The following is an 18,975-nucleotide window of genomic DNA, read 5'->3' on the forward strand; positions in this document are numbered from 1 at the left end:
ATGCACACTAGTTTTCGAAGGCAGGTCTGACTTTCTTAGGAATGACTTCCTGAGCGAAAAACTATCGGATGCAATCAAAAATCGTAAAAAGATTCAACTTACAATGTGGAATTCATGATATATTTTTGCAAAAGTATGTTTCTTTTTCTTACAATTGCATTTAGAAGTTCAAAAATGATCAAATTCAAGTCTTAGAAAGTAGCTTGGTGAGAAAAATATATTTTGTATGGGACTGTTATGCTAGTAGATTCGAAAAAGGTTTCAAATATGGTCGATTAACAGTCCCATAATGAATAAAAATGGCGCTCTCGACCTTACCAATAACCCAATTTCGAAAATTTCAGGCCTAACGATTTATTATGACAACCGAGAAACGATTTTCGTTTATGCTGAAAGTGGTGGTCACAACACCCAAAATAATAAAGAAATTAATTTTACGGGATTTTTCACGTAAACTAAGTTTTTGATGCATCCCATCGATTCTACGTGTGTCCTGTAGCAACCACATTACTTCCCCGTAGCTAATACATATCAACCCGTAACTGATACACGAAATTCACGTAAATTCTAAGTGGGTGTCTTGAATTCCGTTTTGATAAATTTTTCCGTGCGTGTGATCATTTTTCTTATAAGAATCAAAGGCAGCCGTGCAGCCGTCTGAATTTGTTTACGTTTTAATATTTTCGTAGCCCCGAAAAATTCTCGATAAGCGCCACAGCAAACCGGCGCGCCGTTCACGCTCATTTTAATTTAACCATTTTTTATTGAAAAATAACCATTTTCTGGTGTTTCCTGTAAAACTGCCAATATGGTTATTTTTCAACAATATTTTATGGTACCATTTAAACCATATTTCTAGTTTTAGGGTATTAACCAAAAAAAGGATGAAAATTTAACCTCAATTAAAAAAAAAACGGAAAAATATTGTACATTTCCGCAATCATGGGGTCGTTCTTCGCGCTGCATTTTTCCGATTTTTTTTTATTTATTAGTAATTCCCGCATAATCAATTACAATATATAGAGAATATTCTATATTGTCTCTAAACGTTATCGTTTATTGTAAAGTGAACAGTATATGTACAATAACACAGACCATATTAACAATCTGTATTATGATTATCTGTTAAAGTACCATATGGGGAAAGGGCTGTTAAGCATGTTTACCATTCAAAAAGAGCGATTTTTTCGAACAAATATTTCATGCTACATTATTGGATACGGTTAAAATATCATCCACTTTTGGCGAGCAAAACAATCTACCTGAATGTTCTAGCTACGTTGGAATACAAAATCATAGATTTCATCAACTTCAATGGATATAGTTTGCTTATAGTAGTTTGTAGTAAAAATAACGCTCAATCATACGTTCCGCATATTGTAAAATATTTTTAAAAAGAGCTTCCCTGTACCATAACCAATATAGTTCCAATTCTTTCCCACAAAAAATAAAATAAAATTAAAAAATTTAAATGTTGAGATTTTTATTTTTTATTTCTGATATTATACATGGATTATACAATCTTACCTATTTGTGCAGATCTGCATTGTTCAGCCTTTCAGTAGATTTTTTTTCCGCTCTCCGCTCAGCAGAGATCTTTGTTTCTGTAATTTCATTAGTTTTATTTAATCTCACTAGTTTTTATCGATAATATAATATAGTTTTACTTACTTTTCGCGTTCTGTGTGTTTTTCTCAGCGTGATTCTTTTTTTTCGGAGCCATTTTGAACACAGTTTTCAGTTCCGAACCTGGCGTGGGGTTGCCGACACAAATTTTAACGAAGTGAAGTGAAAATTAGCAGATGCTGAACCCAAGAGCGAAAAAATGCATAAGCTCACAACTACATCTTAAAATAACAATATTAGTTATTATCCGCAAGAGGTGAAATGATAACGACTTGTCTAACTCATACAATGTTGTCAATGTTGTTTTTTTTTTAATTTAATGTCTAATGCTAAGAAAATATAAGGAAACTTTGTCGTACACTGTTAGAGTCCTGGATAAGGTCCAGAGACAATATTCAAAGGTTGCAAATTTTTATTCTCTTATTATACTATACTTACTAAATCATATATCATATTGTCACTGTCACTGATACGATCCTGTCATAATTTATTGAGGTAATAAAATTTTGAACATGTATAATGAAATGATACTTGGAAGATATTTCATACTGGTACTGCTACCAATATATTAAGTTAATAGTTAGTACTATATCCCTAACTGTTTTTAATTATGCGGGTTTGCAGTACAATTTTTCAACAGTCTCCGGATTCAACGTGAAGACTTAACTGCTGCAACCATTAACGCATAAGGTAAGTTTTATTCATTAACATTCATCCTATTTAAAGACATTGAACTTTAAAAATCAAAACTCTGCAGGAACCGCATTTTCTTCGGAATTTATCGTCTCGTCCTTCGTCGTCAAGGATAAGTTGATTGATGCTCCTTTTTTAAGGCGGAACGCCGAAAAGCTACGAAAAAATCCAAAAAACGCTCATCCGGATGGAACAGCGACCAAACGTAAGGTTAGTATCGCTCGATTTTGAAAACCTCCAACTTGCCATTGAAACTACATGTTATTTTCAGTTTGACAAAACCAAACCGGCCTAGGAAGAATCTTCCGGAAAGGCTGCTCGCCGGGAGCTGGAAAAATCTTAAAAATAAAACGACAGCGATGAGGAAGAGGGGCAAACCTTTGAGGCCGCTGGAAGAAATTTCAACTTCGATGATGAGAACGATTCGGGATTGGCCGGAACGGCCCAGATCAAGGCGCTTCGGCTAAGAAGTATTTGAGGGAGGTAGAGGAATACGCTGTTCGATTGGCTGGTTACATCCGCCAGTAAAATCAATCAAAAATGAAAAAAAAACGCCATTCCTAAAAGTTCAGAGCAGAACCGGAAAACAAAGTTTTGCTTTACTGGAAAGCCAATCGGGACCAGAGAAACCAGAGTGTTGAACAAACAAGAAATACAATATTAAAAAAATGAAACATTGTTTTTTTTTCTAAGTTTTTATCTACAATTTTGAAAATTTCCACATTTGCTATTCTGCTTTCCGAATTACGATTCAAAAATAACCATTTTTCTACCTCTAGGTTGCTGTCTCTTACGATTGAAAAATAACCATATTTGAACTTCTCCCCTAGAAGTCATTTTATGGCTTCTCATGGAGAACTCATAAAATGACATTTCCCGGGAAAAGGTCAAAAATGGTTATTTTTGAATCGTAAATGGTTTAATAGTTTCTAGCGTGTTGGACGCGAAAACCACAATGGTGGTGGAATCAAAAAACACCAGCTTATTTAAGTTTTGTTTAAGTTTCTCATATAAACGTTTTGAATCGTTTCTTTAGTGAAGGTGAATATTTATAAAAAAAAACGAACGGCGGATGCACTTTATGCACTTTGCTTCAACTAGGTTATGCAACTACCAAGAAGCGAGATTATTGGTGTCTGCAAGACCCAGCTGGCATGGCCGGAGCCAACGAATCTGCTGGGGAAAATCTTAAAATGCAACTATCGGTAAGTCAAAATTACAGCAGAGGAAGGCAAAGTTATGTCAATCGAAGTATTTTTCTGCTTTTACAGAGACTGCAACAACGGTACCAAGTTCACTGTAACAACAGCAGCAGGAAAAACAACAGATGTTTCCAGAAAGGCAACTTGGAAAGGCTCGAGCCAGAAATTGGTGGTCACGAATAAATAGGAAATCCGGAACAACAAGGGCTTGGTGGCTAGGAGCAGGAGTTACTCAAACAGTAAGTTTTCATATTTTTAAGTAGATTGGTTACTAAAGCAGTGACTATTGTATGTTTAGTAGATTGTGTAATAAACAATGAAAAATAAATTGTGGGTTGACTTTTTATTTATAGAAAAAAAAGGCCATACGATTAATAATTCAAATATCATAAAAATTAAAAGAAACGATATAGCTGACTAGAATGGAACCTCGATTGTATAAAAATTTCTCGTAACTTTCAGCGTCAAACCATGTTGCAAGCATTAAAAATTCACGTAAATTAGATGTGAGTACAAATTCCAATAGGGGCGCGTTTACTTAACTATTTCGTAGCATTTACGTGAAAATCAATTGGATAAAAATTATGTAGTTATTCACGTAGCCACGACGTGCAGATTATTTTGGGTGAAGTTAAAAATATATTCCAAAACAGAAAAAGCTGATTGTCTCGCTTGCTTATTTTTGTATATGGGACTGTTATGAAAGAAGGGGGGGTAGATTGTTGCAGCTTAACTGACTTCATGTTATATCCAAAAATCTATTAACGTATTTGTTTATACCCAGTTTTGCACCAGGTCACAACAAGTTATGCACATTTTACTGTCATTTTTAGAAGTTTATGCGCTAAGTTTTGCATCCGTAATTCCCCAGATTTGATTTAAAATGGACGGGGGAATACTGAAGATTCGTGTGTGAGCGATCGAGGTAGCAAAACGCTGACGACGAATTATGTTTGTTCTAGTATGGTAAACCTCAAAACTGGGCGAATGTAGAAAACGAATACGGTAAAAGTATCATATTTCCATCATTTTACAGCCTGGGCTGGCCATACTGAGCTCTTTGATTATTTCTACAACATTTGTGCCACTTTCTCAAACTTTTTTGATCAATGGGAAAGAATTGTGGTGTCCAGTGCTTAGCTCCCGATATAAAAACTATGTATAGCACGTCTATATTTCATTTTTTTAATCACATTTTTGTGATCCCAAACACAGGAACTGAACCTTTTACTATTGGCATTGATTATGCTTCACAATGATCTTTGATCGAAAAATTGATAAGTTACATAGTATGTGACCAGGTTGTAAAAGCAACATTCCCATTATTAGTTATATCACTTAAACAATACGATACTCAAAATTTTGGTTAAAATTCAAAGTCAGTTTTGCTGCAAACAATCTACAAAGCACGAAGAAGTAGTGTTTTTTACCTGCTTTGGTAAGTTCTTTTGTTTCCATGTTGTTGGAAGTGCTTGCTATCTCCATATGTGAGTGCAGTTGTTCGACCATTGTTTGTTTTCTATGCAAAAAAAGAGATTTATTGTCATTATTTCTTTCATAACTCTTCAAGGTGTTAATGGCCCACTTTGGTGTCTTCAGATGAAAGTTGCATCATCGATCTATACAATGGTATTTTTTGCAAAATATTCGGTGGTGCAGACGGTACTTTTAGACGCCATTTAAAGTTTATTTACAACTTTTCATGTTGAAGGTCATTATTTAATTTTTTTCAACCATTCTATTTGGAAAGCTGATAAAATTTCAATGCATTTTGATGTGCTATTTTATAATTTCCGTTGAGAAACAACAGAGTTATGTAGCTTTGAAAAATGGTTATTTTTTATTTACAAAAAAATCTAACCGAAGCTAACTCAAAAAATAAAAATGTTAGAAATCTGAAAAAATACATGTGTTTTTAAGTCGCAAAAATGAACCAAATTTTCAATTTTGGGGAAGATCTGAAGACCCCCGGCGCAAATTGTCAGATAATAAAAAAAATCCCCAGGTACCTTCTTCTTCTTATCACCAAGTTTTGTTTAATAAATTTTTGTTAAGTTGTACAAACAAATAACATGTAGAAAGAGGCTTAAGAAAAGTTGAAGAAAACGTTGACGAACAAATTAACGTGAACAAAACTTGATTACAAGAGTAAAAATTTAAAAAAAATCTAAACTAAACTGAATTAATTGCTGCCGAAACGGTAGCAAAATTCGAAAAAATATCTTTTTAGTTTAAGGGTGGTCCAAAATAGGTCCCGAAGGTGGTCCGAAATAAAAACATGGTGATCCAAAACTTCACATTTTTCTCCAGCCTGGCTTCGGTTCGTTTGGAGGTATCTAGACATGGGCTCTGTCTGGTTGAAAAACAACATTCTGGGTTTCACTAAAGTTTGCCTGAGTTCATATAAGCACCTGATTCATCAAAACATCCATGTAGACTTCAGTATTAACTTTAACTCCAGCTTCAATGAAAACAGGATTCATCTTCAATCCATTCGAAGGAACCGCTCCAAAAACGTACTATGACTCTGGTGGGATGCTTGGTTGAAAACCGCAAATTGGTTATAGTATAAGCAATTTCAAAAATACTAACTTATCGTAAATTATGCCATTCAATTCAAACTTTTTCAAATATGTAAAAATATGTACATTTGTAAAAAGTATTCAGAAACTACTAAACCGTTTGAGATCTTTAACTAGTCAATCCTAAATCTGTCATGCTCCAAAATAGAATTTTCCGAAGCTGCTCTCTGGAGCCACTATTTTCCTAACAATCATTTCGATGTACCGTGGAAGCACCAATGGCCGCGAACTTTTAATTTTAATCTTTATTTTATCCGAAATTAAACAACGGAAATTTATATGTTTCGCATTTTCTGATACCTACTCTAAGTATCTTTCGCTTGCCATACTAGAAATAAATTTATTCTAAAATAAAAACAATCATCGTTTTTGCCGGATGCCATTTTTTTTCCTGCTGTTAGCAAGTGGCTAAGTGGGTCCCTTTTTGTAATTTAGTTTTGTGTGTTGAATTCGAGTACCTCGGCAAAAACTTTCGAACGTAAGTTATTTTTAGCTTTTAAATGAATCATTTGTGAAGAAAAGTGAATTATTTGAAGCGGAAAAATGACAATTTTATTTAGCGCAGACACTTGATTTTGGAATGTTTCTATCATCGCACGGAAAGTCTTCTAGTAGGTATTTATCAGCAGTGTTTAACTGCTGAAAAGTTCTTCAAGAAGTCCACAAAGCTTGCAAGTAGGCTTTCCAATCAATATTTTCCATCATATAACCGGCTGAAGAAACACCATTTTTTAAAACAATATCTGAAAAAACGATTATCTAATGAAAATCGCTACAATTTTTTATAAATTTGAGGGTAGGATAGTAATTCGGATATGTTTAGTTTTAGTTGGTCAACTATCTCGTGGATTTTCATACAGTTCGCCGAATGTGTGATGATTTTTTGAAATCGGGACCGAAAATATTGTTCCAAAATATCTTCCGGCAAAATAATGCTTTGTAAAAATGGCGTCTCATACTAATTCAGCACCAGACTAGTTTCACAAACAATAATGAAGACAAATCGGTGTTTGATGTGTGAATCATAAAAATTCTTACCTGAGAATATTCACAATGAGCCTGAGAGCCATGTAAACAACATTTTAAACTGTTTGGATATTTTATTTACTGTTCAAACCCTTATTAAGAAGTGCGCGGTACACTTGTGAGCGGCGATTGGAATAAGCAACATATGCGTGCGCGGACTTTTTACAAATTCGTGTGTTTTGTGGCGTTGTAATGAAAAGTTTCTCACTTTGAATTTTTCTTTTAAAGTACAATTATCTTTATACGGCATAGAGAACATTCATCCTAGGGGCCATTCACGCCTTCACGGTAGTTTAGGGTGTTTTATAGAAAAGACCTTATTTATGCCAAAAATATTTAAAAGCATTAAAATAAATTATGTTTCAGAGAAAGTAAAAACATCAGTATTTTTTTTTTTTTTTTGAAAAAAGTAAGCGGCAATCAAAGCTCATGGTTTACGGGTAATAATCTAAAGGCGAAAGCTCTGTTTTAACTTATTGTTTCGGGAAACGCAAGTTACAGTGGGTTATATCATCAAAATGTTGATTGAGAGAAATTTGTCAAGGAAAATAATTTATAGATGGGCATATATATTGTCGCGTTTTTTTATTTTGTAACCTTTTTATTTGTTTCAGGCCTTTCTAAACAGTTTGAAAGTGTATGATTTCTTTTGTAATGATAATTATCATAACTAAGTTTAATTCAATTGAAACGATTGGTTAGAGGGGGTATTTGAACCTGGGATTAATGTTGATGATTGGTGGCTACGTGAATCATAATAAGATGATATTATATTATGTACATATTGAGTGTTTCAGGAGCGATAATTCAGGGTGAAAAACTATTTCTGATCGAAAACAGTAGAATTATTGTGGACATGCAGATCAAAGAATTTCAAAGGTTTAGAGCAAAAATTTTACAAAATCAACATGCTTGAATTTTGATTTGCCAAAGTTCGCCAAGTAAATTTGAATTTAATGATTAATCTAACACCATTTTTTTTTTATTTACAGAAATCGCAAGGCTGGGGCGTACCGGAAAAGTTGGATAGATTTTTGCTTTCGCGTAAAAAAAGATGCCAATCAACCAGTACCGGAACCAGCACCGCCTGAGTCAGTGGTTTTCGATATATCTGATTGAAATTTCCGTATTCCTTGAGTTTGCATGTTATTGCAATAGATATTCGATGTTTGAAATGAAATAATAGATGCATGATACATAGTACCCTCCTTTCCAGTTTCCTGGTAGTTGATGGTAGTTAATGCTCGAATAATAAAACTGAAATTAATGATGTTTCAATACACAATGTCTATGAATACAATAGTTCACACGATTGAATGTATACTCCATATTCGTATTTTAATAAAGTGACTGGAATATCAGCAAAACACGTGTTTTTCTAGGTCTTTGGTTTTTACTAAACGGTTTGAAAGATGAGAGAAACTACAAACTTATTGGTTTCTTGGTTTCATTCGTTGGTCAATATTTATCTTCAAACTTCCTTCATCACTCATCTGGAGTCTGGACATCCATGAATAGTTGAAGTTTTATGATGTGTTCGACATTTCGAACAGCTCTGATATATAACTTTTACCAGTTTATTTTTGGCAGTTAAGCTCAAAGTTCTTGTCTTTTTCCCAAAATTTTATATTTAACCATTTCCACTGTTCAAACGTTCATGTTTTACTTTTAGTTGTTAAAATGCCTTATGAAATTTTCTCTCACATTACTATTATTTTAATTCGTAAGTTGTTAGATTCATGTGTAAAGTTTATACACTGTGTGTACTGTAAAGCATACCTTACTTCATGACTGAAATCACTATCATACTGAAATCACTATCACTATCAATAACCTTTCTCACGAAGCAACACGCAGATCGAACCTGAAGCTAGAAATGAGCGATACACGCGATACATTTAATACCCGTTATTTTATTTGTATTATTTTTTGTTTTATCGTTATTGATCTAAGAAAGCCCTCAACGCTCGCTAAAACATTTTTGTTTATTAATTTGGTTTATTTATAATTGAACACTTGTATATAGATACTTAGAATGTAGGCATGAGTATGTAATGAATCAGTTATACGTGTAGCATTTAGATTTAGTTTTAAATCCACCATTAGGGTGAATTATTTAAGTAGTTATCAAGAAAATAAAAAATAAAATAGAATGCGTATACAAATATTAATATGAAAACATATTTCTATTAACATAAATTCATTCTCGCTTTGCATTAACTTTTACAGAACAAGTGTGTGATGTCTACTGCGGAATTCTTCCTGCTTACCAATAGCTTTATTAAGCCGTGCATGATTCTAACCAATCAACTGAACCACTTTGAAGAGCTTTTGTAAAGCCAACAATATTCCCAAGCGAAACAACAAAAGTGATCGAAACAAAGAATTTAAACTTGTTAGCATTTAAGAGAGCTGTTATTTTTATATACTACGAATGTACAATTAAAACATTTTATTAACGGCACCACACAATATGAATTTATGGGTTTGGTCAAGATTGTCGTCTTTCCTACTGTATAGAGATCAAAGGGATTCTGGCCTGGCGCATTGCTTAATAGTTACTTACATCTTTTAAAGAGTGCTATTGCTTATTTATTTCATCTACCATCATGATTTTGGTTCTGTTTAAATAACAATAAAAAACTGCGAGTCTTTCACCAAACCATCTCCTAGTCGTATGGAAAGATACGTTCCGTCATAAAACAAACAATAAAAAAAACTTATTTTAGGAAGATTAGTATGATATTTTTGAAGAATTCAGGCATTCCAATTAAATTTATTAAACCTTTCCAATTTCCGAGATTTCAAAGTCTTGCGATTATAACATTCATGAGCTTGAAATAGATTACAGGAATACTAATAGAGTACTCTCCAATGGATCCGTAAGCCAAGGAATTTATTTTTGTCAAGGGTTTTAAATCAGTCTTATATGTATCTATATTCATTTTGAGTAGGCTAAGTAGATAACATTTTTTAATGCTGGTTAAAGCAAAATTCTGTATATTTGGCTATGAGCAGTGAAAATTTGAGGAAAAATTCAGCCGTGGTCGCTAATTCTCAGTAAATATCATGTTCTTGGAATCATTAAAAAGTCGCTTCATTCGACTGATTTGCGTGTCTTTATGCTGAACTGGCATTTAGGCGAATGGGAGTTTAGGCTCATTCAGCAATCTGATGAATATTCATTTCCCGTAATTCTGTATAAACACCCTCAACAAATTGCAAAATTATTTCCTCACCATTCGTTATGAAGCTCCACGACAGAATGGCAAAACATTTTAAGCCGAATGTGCCGCATCAGCATAAGTATATAATGAACATTTAGAAAATAAAACAGGGATATTTGGGGTTTTGAGGCATTAATGAATGTGTTTTAGATGTTAGGACCGCCATTTAACTTACTGACCAGATCAATTCTTCCAAATCATATTCGAATGTTATTTTAAAATTACGATATACTTTTATTGAATCATTATCATTTCGTTCGACACGAATGCCATCGTTAATAAAACTTTAAAAAAAAATATCATTTCGTATAAACCATTGCCAATTGAATCGAAGTCGGTAAAACAGTAACTACATAGTGCTTTAATGTCAACATTGATGTACACATACATACACTTAAGACAAGATGCATATTACGGTTGAATGAAAAAAAAAACTACGATGCTAGGCGTATGAGTTTTAAAATGTATAGATATGTTTATTTATGTTAACAACGAATCGACTACGCTACGAATACGGTAACGAATTTTACCTTGCATTTTGTTAATAAAAAGCATATAAAAAGAAACGACCTTTTTCCTATCTTCGAAAGCCTTTTTTCACAACCAGTAATCACCCTTAATCCGTATTAACTACAGCTACAGACAGTACTGAATCAACTATTTTCGTTACAAAATAATTAGAAAACATAATTCTCATTGAAGTTTTATTTCTCGATTAAATTGGATTGATTATGATGATATCAGTCATGGTTTATTTATTCTAGGATCAATCACTACTCACTACTACTAGAATGTTTTCTAGTTTTCTTAGATTTGCTCTTTCTTTTCTTTACTTTTTTACTTTTCTTTTTAGAGGACTTATAGCGCTGCTCATCGTTTGATTCAGAATCACTAGAAGAGGATGAGTGTGAACGTTTACGTTTTAATTTTTTCTTAACTTTTTTGGCCCTTTTCCGCTCCTTTTTAAGTTTTTTCTCTTCACGTGCTTTTTGTTCCTCTTCTTCTTGACGACGAAGTTCTTGCAAAGGGGTAAGATAATTCATATCTAACGAATCGCTGCTCGAGAGATTACCATCGCTTATAATTGTCGTTTTGTTTGAGTCCACCTGTAACGTTAAAATAAAATCATTATTTATATAAATGATGTGTCAATTGTTAAGGACGAGCGCTCTTTGAATTTCTAAAAAAAAGGGAGGCTCATCATTGTAATCTTAACGAGTGAATACAGATCTGCATTGTAGTTTTAGTTTTATTTACGGAATGCACTAGTTCACGGAAGAAAAATGAAAGAAATGCTGAAGTTGGAATCAGAATTTTCTCCTTGAACGACGTACATACCTTCAAGTAATTTCGGCATTGATAAGTGAGATGCCCAGCATAGCCACACTTTTTACATGCAGCTCTTATGGTATCCTTTTGACTTGAACCACTGAGGAATTCCATATTTTCTTAACGATTAAATGAAATAAATTCAAATATTATAACTGTGCTCTTATCAGCGATGTTGGTAAACAAAAATTAAATTTTGTATTAAGAAGGGATGCCAAACGACCACATTTTAACATTACACACCGTGGTTCCTGCCGTCTGATCAGACGTTTTACAGAGGTGATTCAAATTTCGCACCGTTAAATACATTTCATAAATTCACCGCTAGACAAAAATTGAAGGCTTTTGCCTAACGGTGAATTTATTAAATGTATTTCAAAAGAAATTTAAAAAACAAAGATATTATTTTTAATTACAAGTAGTTCATAAGTGCCACATTTTTTTTAAAAAGGGTACGCGCAAGCCTTCAGTATTCGCGTGTTTGCCGATTTTTTTTGTGTATTTAACAACCTGTGCCATTCTAGTCGATAATGCTGTGAGATTTTACTAGGTATGTCGGTATGTTGTCTCATGTATTTCGCTAGTTGACCATAAATTGCATAGCTTATGAATGTTTCCGAATAGTATACTGTAGTAATATTACATTTGTCATCGAAAAAAAACTCAACGCATCATGCACTATTGGGATAAAATATATTTGCGTTATTCTTAATATTACCTGATAATTTTTTACTGTTTGAGTGTAGCTTTGATTTCATTCAGAAGCATAGAACCGACTACCATTTTTTCACAATTTACAGTCAACGTGTATTCTTGATCAGACTTTCTTTGCAAAACAATAAAAACTAAACTCTCCGAGCTCATTGTTTGGCCAGCGAACCATACCTGGCCTGAATCGTTGCTAGCAATGTTATTGACATTTGCAGCCTCAAATACATGCCGAAGCAGCGAACCATTCCCAACGGAAAGACCTTCTTTTAGTGTAAGGTTGCAAGAATGTTCGTTCATACCCCTCAGTTTAGCACGTTCTGAAATGAATAACGCACTTGAAAGTGTTACTGACCGCACAAGTTCACCAATAGGGGCTTTGATTGTCACATGGCTGGAACCACTTTTTGACACTATATCAAAACTGGCTGGATTCGTAGTATCGTTGAAATCAAGCCCTAATATACCACTTCTGGTTTCCTTTGGGTTGAGGCATTCAATTGGAGAAAATTGATTTAATGACATGCCTGGTTGAAGATTTTTCTGTCCAATTTGGATGTCTGTTATTTCCAAATTACCATGATTTGTGAAAACAAGTTCTACAGAAATCATTTTACTAGAATACAGATGAGGTGCTCGTGTAAAGCGATATTTTATACCAAGACCATATCCGTTAACTTTGTTCAAAAGTTCTTGATATTCTTGTGTAATGAAACTTGGTCCAACTATTTCAATTGTCTCACTTGCTGAATTTGTCACACCACCTGGTGTCATTGGAGTTAAAAAGCCCCCAAGTGAAGGCGTCATTATGGGGCCGACCGGAGTTATATCATCTATATCTAATAATAAATCCAAATCTTGTTTACGAGATGTCCGCGATGCAGATGAATTGTTAATTTTAGAGGCCATTGCGTTTGCTTTGGGCGGATTAGGTTTCACCTTATCAGATTCATTAGAACCGCTGTCATCACCACTAGAAGAGCTGTCATAGCTTCCGCTGCTACTACTACTGCTGTTACTGTCCTCACTTTCATCTTCTGAACCGGAGGAAAGAGATTCGAAATCTTCCTTTTTCTTTGCCAGCGCATCGACATCATTATAGGAGGCTTTTGATTTTTCTATACGATTCGACTTATCCGTTTCGGAACCGGAACCAGATTCTCCAGATTCATCACTTGAACAAGAGTCTGATTCCGAACTGCTTTCATCTTCTGATGAACTTTTTTCAGAATCTGTATAGAAAGATTTGACTTTTTTCTTGTCTTTTGGACGTCTTTGGGTAGTCGAATCTTCGTGACTTCCTCCATCAGTATTTTGGGCTGGGTAGCCATATTCTGGCGGAGGTTCGACGTTACGCACAGAGCTATCGGGTGCTGTTTCTGGAAATTGGGGTAAATCTTGGTATCCATTGGCACGCATATTCAAGTAGTGTGAAAGCGATCCCAGTTGGAAGCATTTACGTCCATCGTATTTACTTTCAAATGAAGGTGCTGGTTTTTTAGCAAGAAAAATGCTTCTAGCACTCTGTGCTAAGATCGTCACATTGCCGCTGGCAGGAAATATGAACTGCTTAAGGTACCTTGCTCGGTCCCTGATGTCATAGTTTTGATCATAACGAGCTAGGTTGAAAACGTACTGACAAAGAAGCTCCGTTTGATCCGGATTCGTCAAATACAGTTTAACAGCAAGATTAAGAACCTGTAATTTTACAACGTCTTCTTCATCGATGAAAGATTTGGCTAGTTTGCGAAGCACATCTGGAGCTATCTTCGGAATTTTTTCGTTGTATTCACCAATAAGCCAAAGAATAGAAGCTCGTGCAGCTGGTACTTGAATAAAATCTAAAAGTTTTGCCATTTGAGTAATGATGTCAAAATGCTCTTCTTTTTGCGTCTGCAGCAACTTCTTGATAACAACGACGCTTTCAGCTACCACATACTCTAAAACGAAAAAAAAATCAACCTCATATAAAAGCGAAACAGGAGTTTACTTACCATCTTTATTAGAAAGTAGATGAACTAGACCACTTAAGCAAGTGTCGGTTACTTCGCTGATCGAAGCTGCACATCTGCCAATAGCTTGAATTGTAGATGCTACAAAATCCTTATCATTACTACTAATATAAGTTTGAAACTCTCGCAAGATAACCGAAATACTCGTTTCAGTAGCTAGATTTGTTAAAATGTCCAGCTTGAGCAACTTTATGTGAGTTTGATCGCTGGATCTGACGAAAAACGATTTCAGATACATCTCAAAGATAGATTTGCGTTCCACCGACATGGAGGCGATGCAGGTAAGCACAATGCTCTGTACTTCTTTGTGGCTACGCAGCAAACGAATCAAAGCCTTGGCTACGATTGTAACCTCGTTCTTAGGAGCAATATGGTGATATAACTGAGCCACTGCCATCACAACTGACGCATTACGACTTTGTAACAGAGGCTTCGTTTGACGCAACAATAATCGATGATCAATATCCAACGCATACGTTTTTCTAGGCGATTTTGGTGCCGTTTTTGTTTGCTCTGACTCCGACGAGGACTCATCATAAAAAGGTTTATTGTCCATGTTCTCCTCATCATCATTAAAATCCTGAAAAGATATAATTGTATATTTTCAAGTACTGCTAAATTCTTGAAAGTGCTTTGAATATGTTTTGCGCATAAAAACTAAGAAACCTGTTATGTTAATTTAGCCTATTTAATAATTTGATTAAAATTAAGAGCTAAAACTTAAAAAGATGTGTTCCAAAGGATTCAAATTGTACTTACGTCGGCATTAGGGTCTGTGAACTGAGTTCGGGCGTATCGTGTCAACATATTAATGATCAAAACTTGCCCCCATTCATCGACATCAACAAGCAGATTACACAACTTCCGATAGTTCTTGTGGATCAAATCGGTTCTTTCAGGACAAACCTCTTCAAAAGCCATTACTGCTGAACCAACTACGAGTGTGGTTCTATCGGCAAGAAGTTTTTCGATGACCGTGATTAATTCGTCCTTTTGCTCCGGATCTAGATGGTACAATTTTGGAATAGCATGAGCAGCGGTTTTTCTAACGTAGGGACTCATGTCCGATGCGGAATCCCGAATTGCTAACATTACGATCGGTACTATCATCGATACCCGGATGCTGGACAAAACCCGCAGCGCGCTTGCCCTAATCAGTTGATTAGGATCTTTGAGAGCACGCTGGAACGTCGATATCGAAAGCAATGCTAGGTCCTGTTGTTCCTCGGCATATCGGACCAGATAGACATACACTAGCTTCTTCACCTCGATATTTTTAGAAACGACGTTTTTCACCACTGCCGGAAACAGCTCAGAAGCATCTCGGCCCTTGGCAATCATACCAATAATCCGTTTCATTGCTTCTAGCTTGAGACTATCTTTGTTGCTATCAAGCATCTGTTTGAGATCGTCATGTCTGTAATTTAAATCGACGGTAGAGAATTCGATTAAACATATTCCTCGTGAAAATTCGAATCATGACTTGCCAATATTAAAACTTTCTTAAGTTCTATGATTCAGGCAAATAAAGTTTAGGAAATTTGCAAAATTGTCAAAACAACAAGCAATCTTACTTTTTATAATCCGCATGAAAGAATCCTCCTTCGGTGGCATATTCTACCACGTCACTTCGATCGTTACCGTAGGAATTAACTCCGGTGAGAGCACTGACACCAACCGCTGCGGAGCCGGAAGACAACATGTTAATACCGATGTTCGATGAGTTTTCTTTTATCACCGAAATGAATAAAACCCTTTAAACAAAATTTCCAACAAATTAGATCACGCAAAACACAACAAGATTTTTTCGCTGACTTTCTCCGATGCTGATGTCTGACTGACAGCAAGCTTTCAGTATAAGTGATTCCCAAGAAATGAGTGTGTTCACTGGTGATCACTTTGTGAGTACTTTGTGTTCACTTCGTTCACTTTGTGAGCTCTCTTTAAGTTCATTTCTTCTTTTCGTTTGTTTCAGACGTTTCAGAGGTGCCGGCCAGAAGTGCTTTTAAATTTACGACACCGTCGTAGTCGAATTTAAAATCCCATTTAAGAAACAACAGTTTCTACGCGTCGTTCGACAAATCCTGCAAATACTCAGAGTCCAGTGTGTCAACGTTGGTTTACAGGAATTCGATAAAGTGAGTGTTTATTATTCCTATTATTATCTCGATGACAAGAAAACAAAGGGCAACAACCCCATATTCCTTAACAGGTTTCTTATCTTTCATTATCAAGTGAATAACACATTACTGATAACCGGTTATCCACGATTTTACGCTTTCGTTTCAGGATGTTTCGTTTAATAGCACATCGTGGCACTTCCAACCTGATCAGACGGTATGCCACTGTTCCCGCACCCCAAACGAATCCGGACATCCTTTACACCGGTGTAAGTAATCACATCAGGTTGAGCGGGTTAAATTTTATGAATTTGTTAACCTTTATTTCTTTTCCTATCAGATCTTTATCAACAACGAATGGCACAAAAGCGTTGGTGGGAAGGTGTTTCCCACGGTCAATCCAGCTAACGAGAAGGTCATTGCCGAAATCCAACAGGGCGGTAAGGAGGACATCGATGTTGCTGTGGCCGCAGCTCGAGAAGCATTCAAGTAAGTTTTTTTTCGTTCCCAACCGATCATTACTGGCTAATTTTAGATCTTTGATTGTTGATGGTATTATAAATGGTCACTAATACATTGGTCACTTCCAATCGTGGAAGTTTGATTTTTTATTTCATTTTTTAATTGTAGAATTTGTTTTATTTTATCACTCAATTTACTACAATTTTATAATTTTCAACAGGCTAGGTTCTCCATGGCGCCGAATGGATGCTTCCAGACGAGGTCAACTTTTATACAAACTAGCTGACCTTATGGAGAGGGATCGTGTTTATCTTGCTGTAAGCGTACACATAACATTATACAGTTAATTGGCTTATACGTTATGATTATTTTTGCAGAGCCTTGAGACCCTGGACAATGGTAAACCATATTTCATGTCCTACAATGTTGATGTTCCGTTGGCCATCAACAATTTACGCTACTATGCTGGCTGGGCAGATAAAAATCACGGAAAAGTGATTCCCATGGATGGAGAATTTTTCGTTTACACCCGTCATGAACCCGTTGGAGTTTGTGGACAAATTATTCCGTGGAATTTCCCAATCCTTATGGCCGCATGGAAGTTTGGTCCGGCTCTTGCTACCGGAAACACTATTGTACTGAAACCGGCGGAACAAACCAGTCTGACGGCTCTCTACATGGCTCAACTGATAAAGGAAGCTGGTTTTCCACCAGGAGTTGTGAACGTTGTGCCCGGATATGGTGATGCAGGGGCTGCTATTGTTCAACATAATGATGTTGATAAAGTAGCATTTACCGGATCAACCGAAGTCGGTAAGAAAATACAACAAGGTTCTGGATTGAGCAACCTTAAGAGAACCACCTTAGAACTCGGTGGTAAGAGTCCAAACATCATTCTGGCCGATACCGACATGAAACACGCAGTCGAAACATCACACTTTGGGTTGTTCTTCAATATGGGGCAATGTTGCTGTGCTGGATCGCGTACTTATGTCGAAGATAAAATCTATGATGAGTTTGTCGAACGAAGTGCTGAAAGAGCTAAAAAACGCACCGTTGGCAATCCTTTTGATTTAACAACGGAGCATGGACCACAGGTCGATAAAGAGCAGTTCGACAAGATATTAAGTTTGATTGACAGTGGCAAAAAGCAGGGTGCCAAACTGGTCGCTGGAGGTGAGAAACATGACGGTCTTCCAGGATATTTTATCCAACCAACAGTTTTTGCTGACGTCCAGGACGATATGACTATTGCACGCGAAGAAGTAAGTACTGAAAAAGTAAAAACAAACTAGCACATTGAATAATTTACAAGTAGCAGAAAATAGTAAGATTTTATAAGATTGTCTGACTATCATACACACATTTTTGTAACGTATTCTTTATTCCTCGGTTTACCACATTTACCGGGGATAAATAAACCAACTGGTTTAAAATCACATGTAAAAAATTATCACAGCGTGTGTTCCAATAAGTACGCGCTTGTCACTGTGGATGTGGAATTATTTCGCTCAATCTTCTCCACAATTTCTTATAAAATGTATACTTTTTGGCGTATTGTGATTCCGCGCCAATGTCAATTCTCGTGAAATGCCTTCGTACTCGAAACGTGATGCCTCACACGGAATTTGTAATCTTAAAATAAAATCAGATGATTGTTCTTACTTCAACAAGATTGTTTGAAAACTTTAAACATATGAACATATGAAGCGTATTCTGTGAGATAACATCCTTAACCGGTTGATCCTCTGTCCGCGGTTTTTAAATTAGCGGTATAGTGTTTGGCGGTATGATATTTTGGCGACCTAACGGCGGCATGACTATTGACGGTTTGGTCTATATGGCGGTTTACCATTTGACAAATCCCTTTTTTCGTTTTGGCAGTATGCAACATTTCGCGTTAAGATACCTATTTGCTCAAAAATATACTCGGCAAATATATCCCAATTTTTTTTTTTTGGTTCTGAAACGCGAAGCGTAGTCATTCT

At 35.6% G+C, this 18,975-nt stretch overlaps 3 protein-coding genes and 1 long non-coding RNA gene across 6 annotated transcripts; 2 read left to right on the plus strand and 2 right to left on the minus strand.

Moving 5' to 3' along the window:
- The first annotated feature begins 2,115 nt into the window (after positions 1 to 2,115).
- LOC129760607 (uncharacterized) lies at positions 2,116 to 10,895 on the plus strand. 3 transcript variants are annotated; one of them, XR_008740369.1, is made up of 5 exons: positions 2,116 to 2,529; positions 2,591 to 3,524; positions 3,591 to 3,760; positions 8,122 to 8,220; positions 9,359 to 10,895. It is a non-coding gene; the product is annotated as an uncharacterized LOC129760607 (long non-coding RNA). The 3 variants fall into 3 exon arrangements; XR_008740368.1 differs by lacking the exon at positions 9,359 to 10,895 and having other exon boundaries at positions 2,265 to 2,316; positions 2,384 to 2,529; positions 8,122 to 9,338; XR_008740367.1 differs by lacking the exon at positions 9,359 to 10,895 and having other exon boundaries at positions 2,125 to 2,529; positions 8,122 to 9,335.
- A 151-nt stretch (positions 10,896 to 11,046) lies between these two features.
- On the minus strand, positions 11,047 to 11,869 carry LOC129760606 (protein SREK1IP1-like). The gene is made up of 2 exons (XM_055758266.1): positions 11,695 to 11,869; positions 11,047 to 11,462 (listed from the first exon to the last, which is right to left on the minus strand). Exons 1-2 carry the CDS (start codon positions 11,797 to 11,799, stop codon positions 11,130 to 11,132), a joined length of 438 nt encoding a protein of 145 aa, XP_055614241.1. The 5' UTR covers positions 11,800 to 11,869; the 3' UTR covers positions 11,047 to 11,129.
- Positions 11,870 to 12,361: 492 nt separating this feature from the next.
- LOC129760604 (AP-3 complex subunit beta-2) lies at positions 12,362 to 16,254 on the minus strand. Its single transcript, XM_055758264.1, has 4 exons — positions 15,980 to 16,254; positions 15,165 to 15,822; positions 14,388 to 14,985; positions 12,362 to 14,333 (listed from the first exon to the last, which is right to left on the minus strand). The coding sequence occupies exons 1-4, from the start codon at positions 16,105 to 16,107 to the stop codon at positions 12,415 to 12,417; spliced, it is 3,303 nt and encodes a 1,100-aa protein (XP_055614239.1). The 5' UTR covers positions 16,108 to 16,254; the 3' UTR covers positions 12,362 to 12,414.
- A 130-nt stretch (positions 16,255 to 16,384) lies between these two features.
- On the plus strand, positions 16,385 to 18,297 carry LOC129760605 (aldehyde dehydrogenase, mitochondrial). Its single transcript, XM_055758265.1, has 5 exons — positions 16,385 to 16,543; positions 16,695 to 16,794; positions 16,866 to 17,014; positions 17,208 to 17,304; positions 17,365 to 18,297. Exons 2-5 carry the CDS (start codon positions 16,696 to 16,698, stop codon positions 18,280 to 18,282), a joined length of 1,263 nt encoding a protein of 420 aa, XP_055614240.1. The 5' UTR covers positions 16,385 to 16,543; position 16,695; the 3' UTR covers positions 18,283 to 18,297.
- The last annotated feature ends 678 nt before the right edge of the window (positions 18,298 to 18,975 follow it).

Source organism: Uranotaenia lowii, unplaced genomic scaffold (assembly GCF_029784155.1).
Source record: "Uranotaenia lowii strain MFRU-FL unplaced genomic scaffold, ASM2978415v1 HiC_scaffold_679, whole genome shotgun sequence".
NCBI lineage: Eukaryota > Metazoa > Arthropoda > Insecta > Diptera > Culicidae > Uranotaenia > Uranotaenia lowii.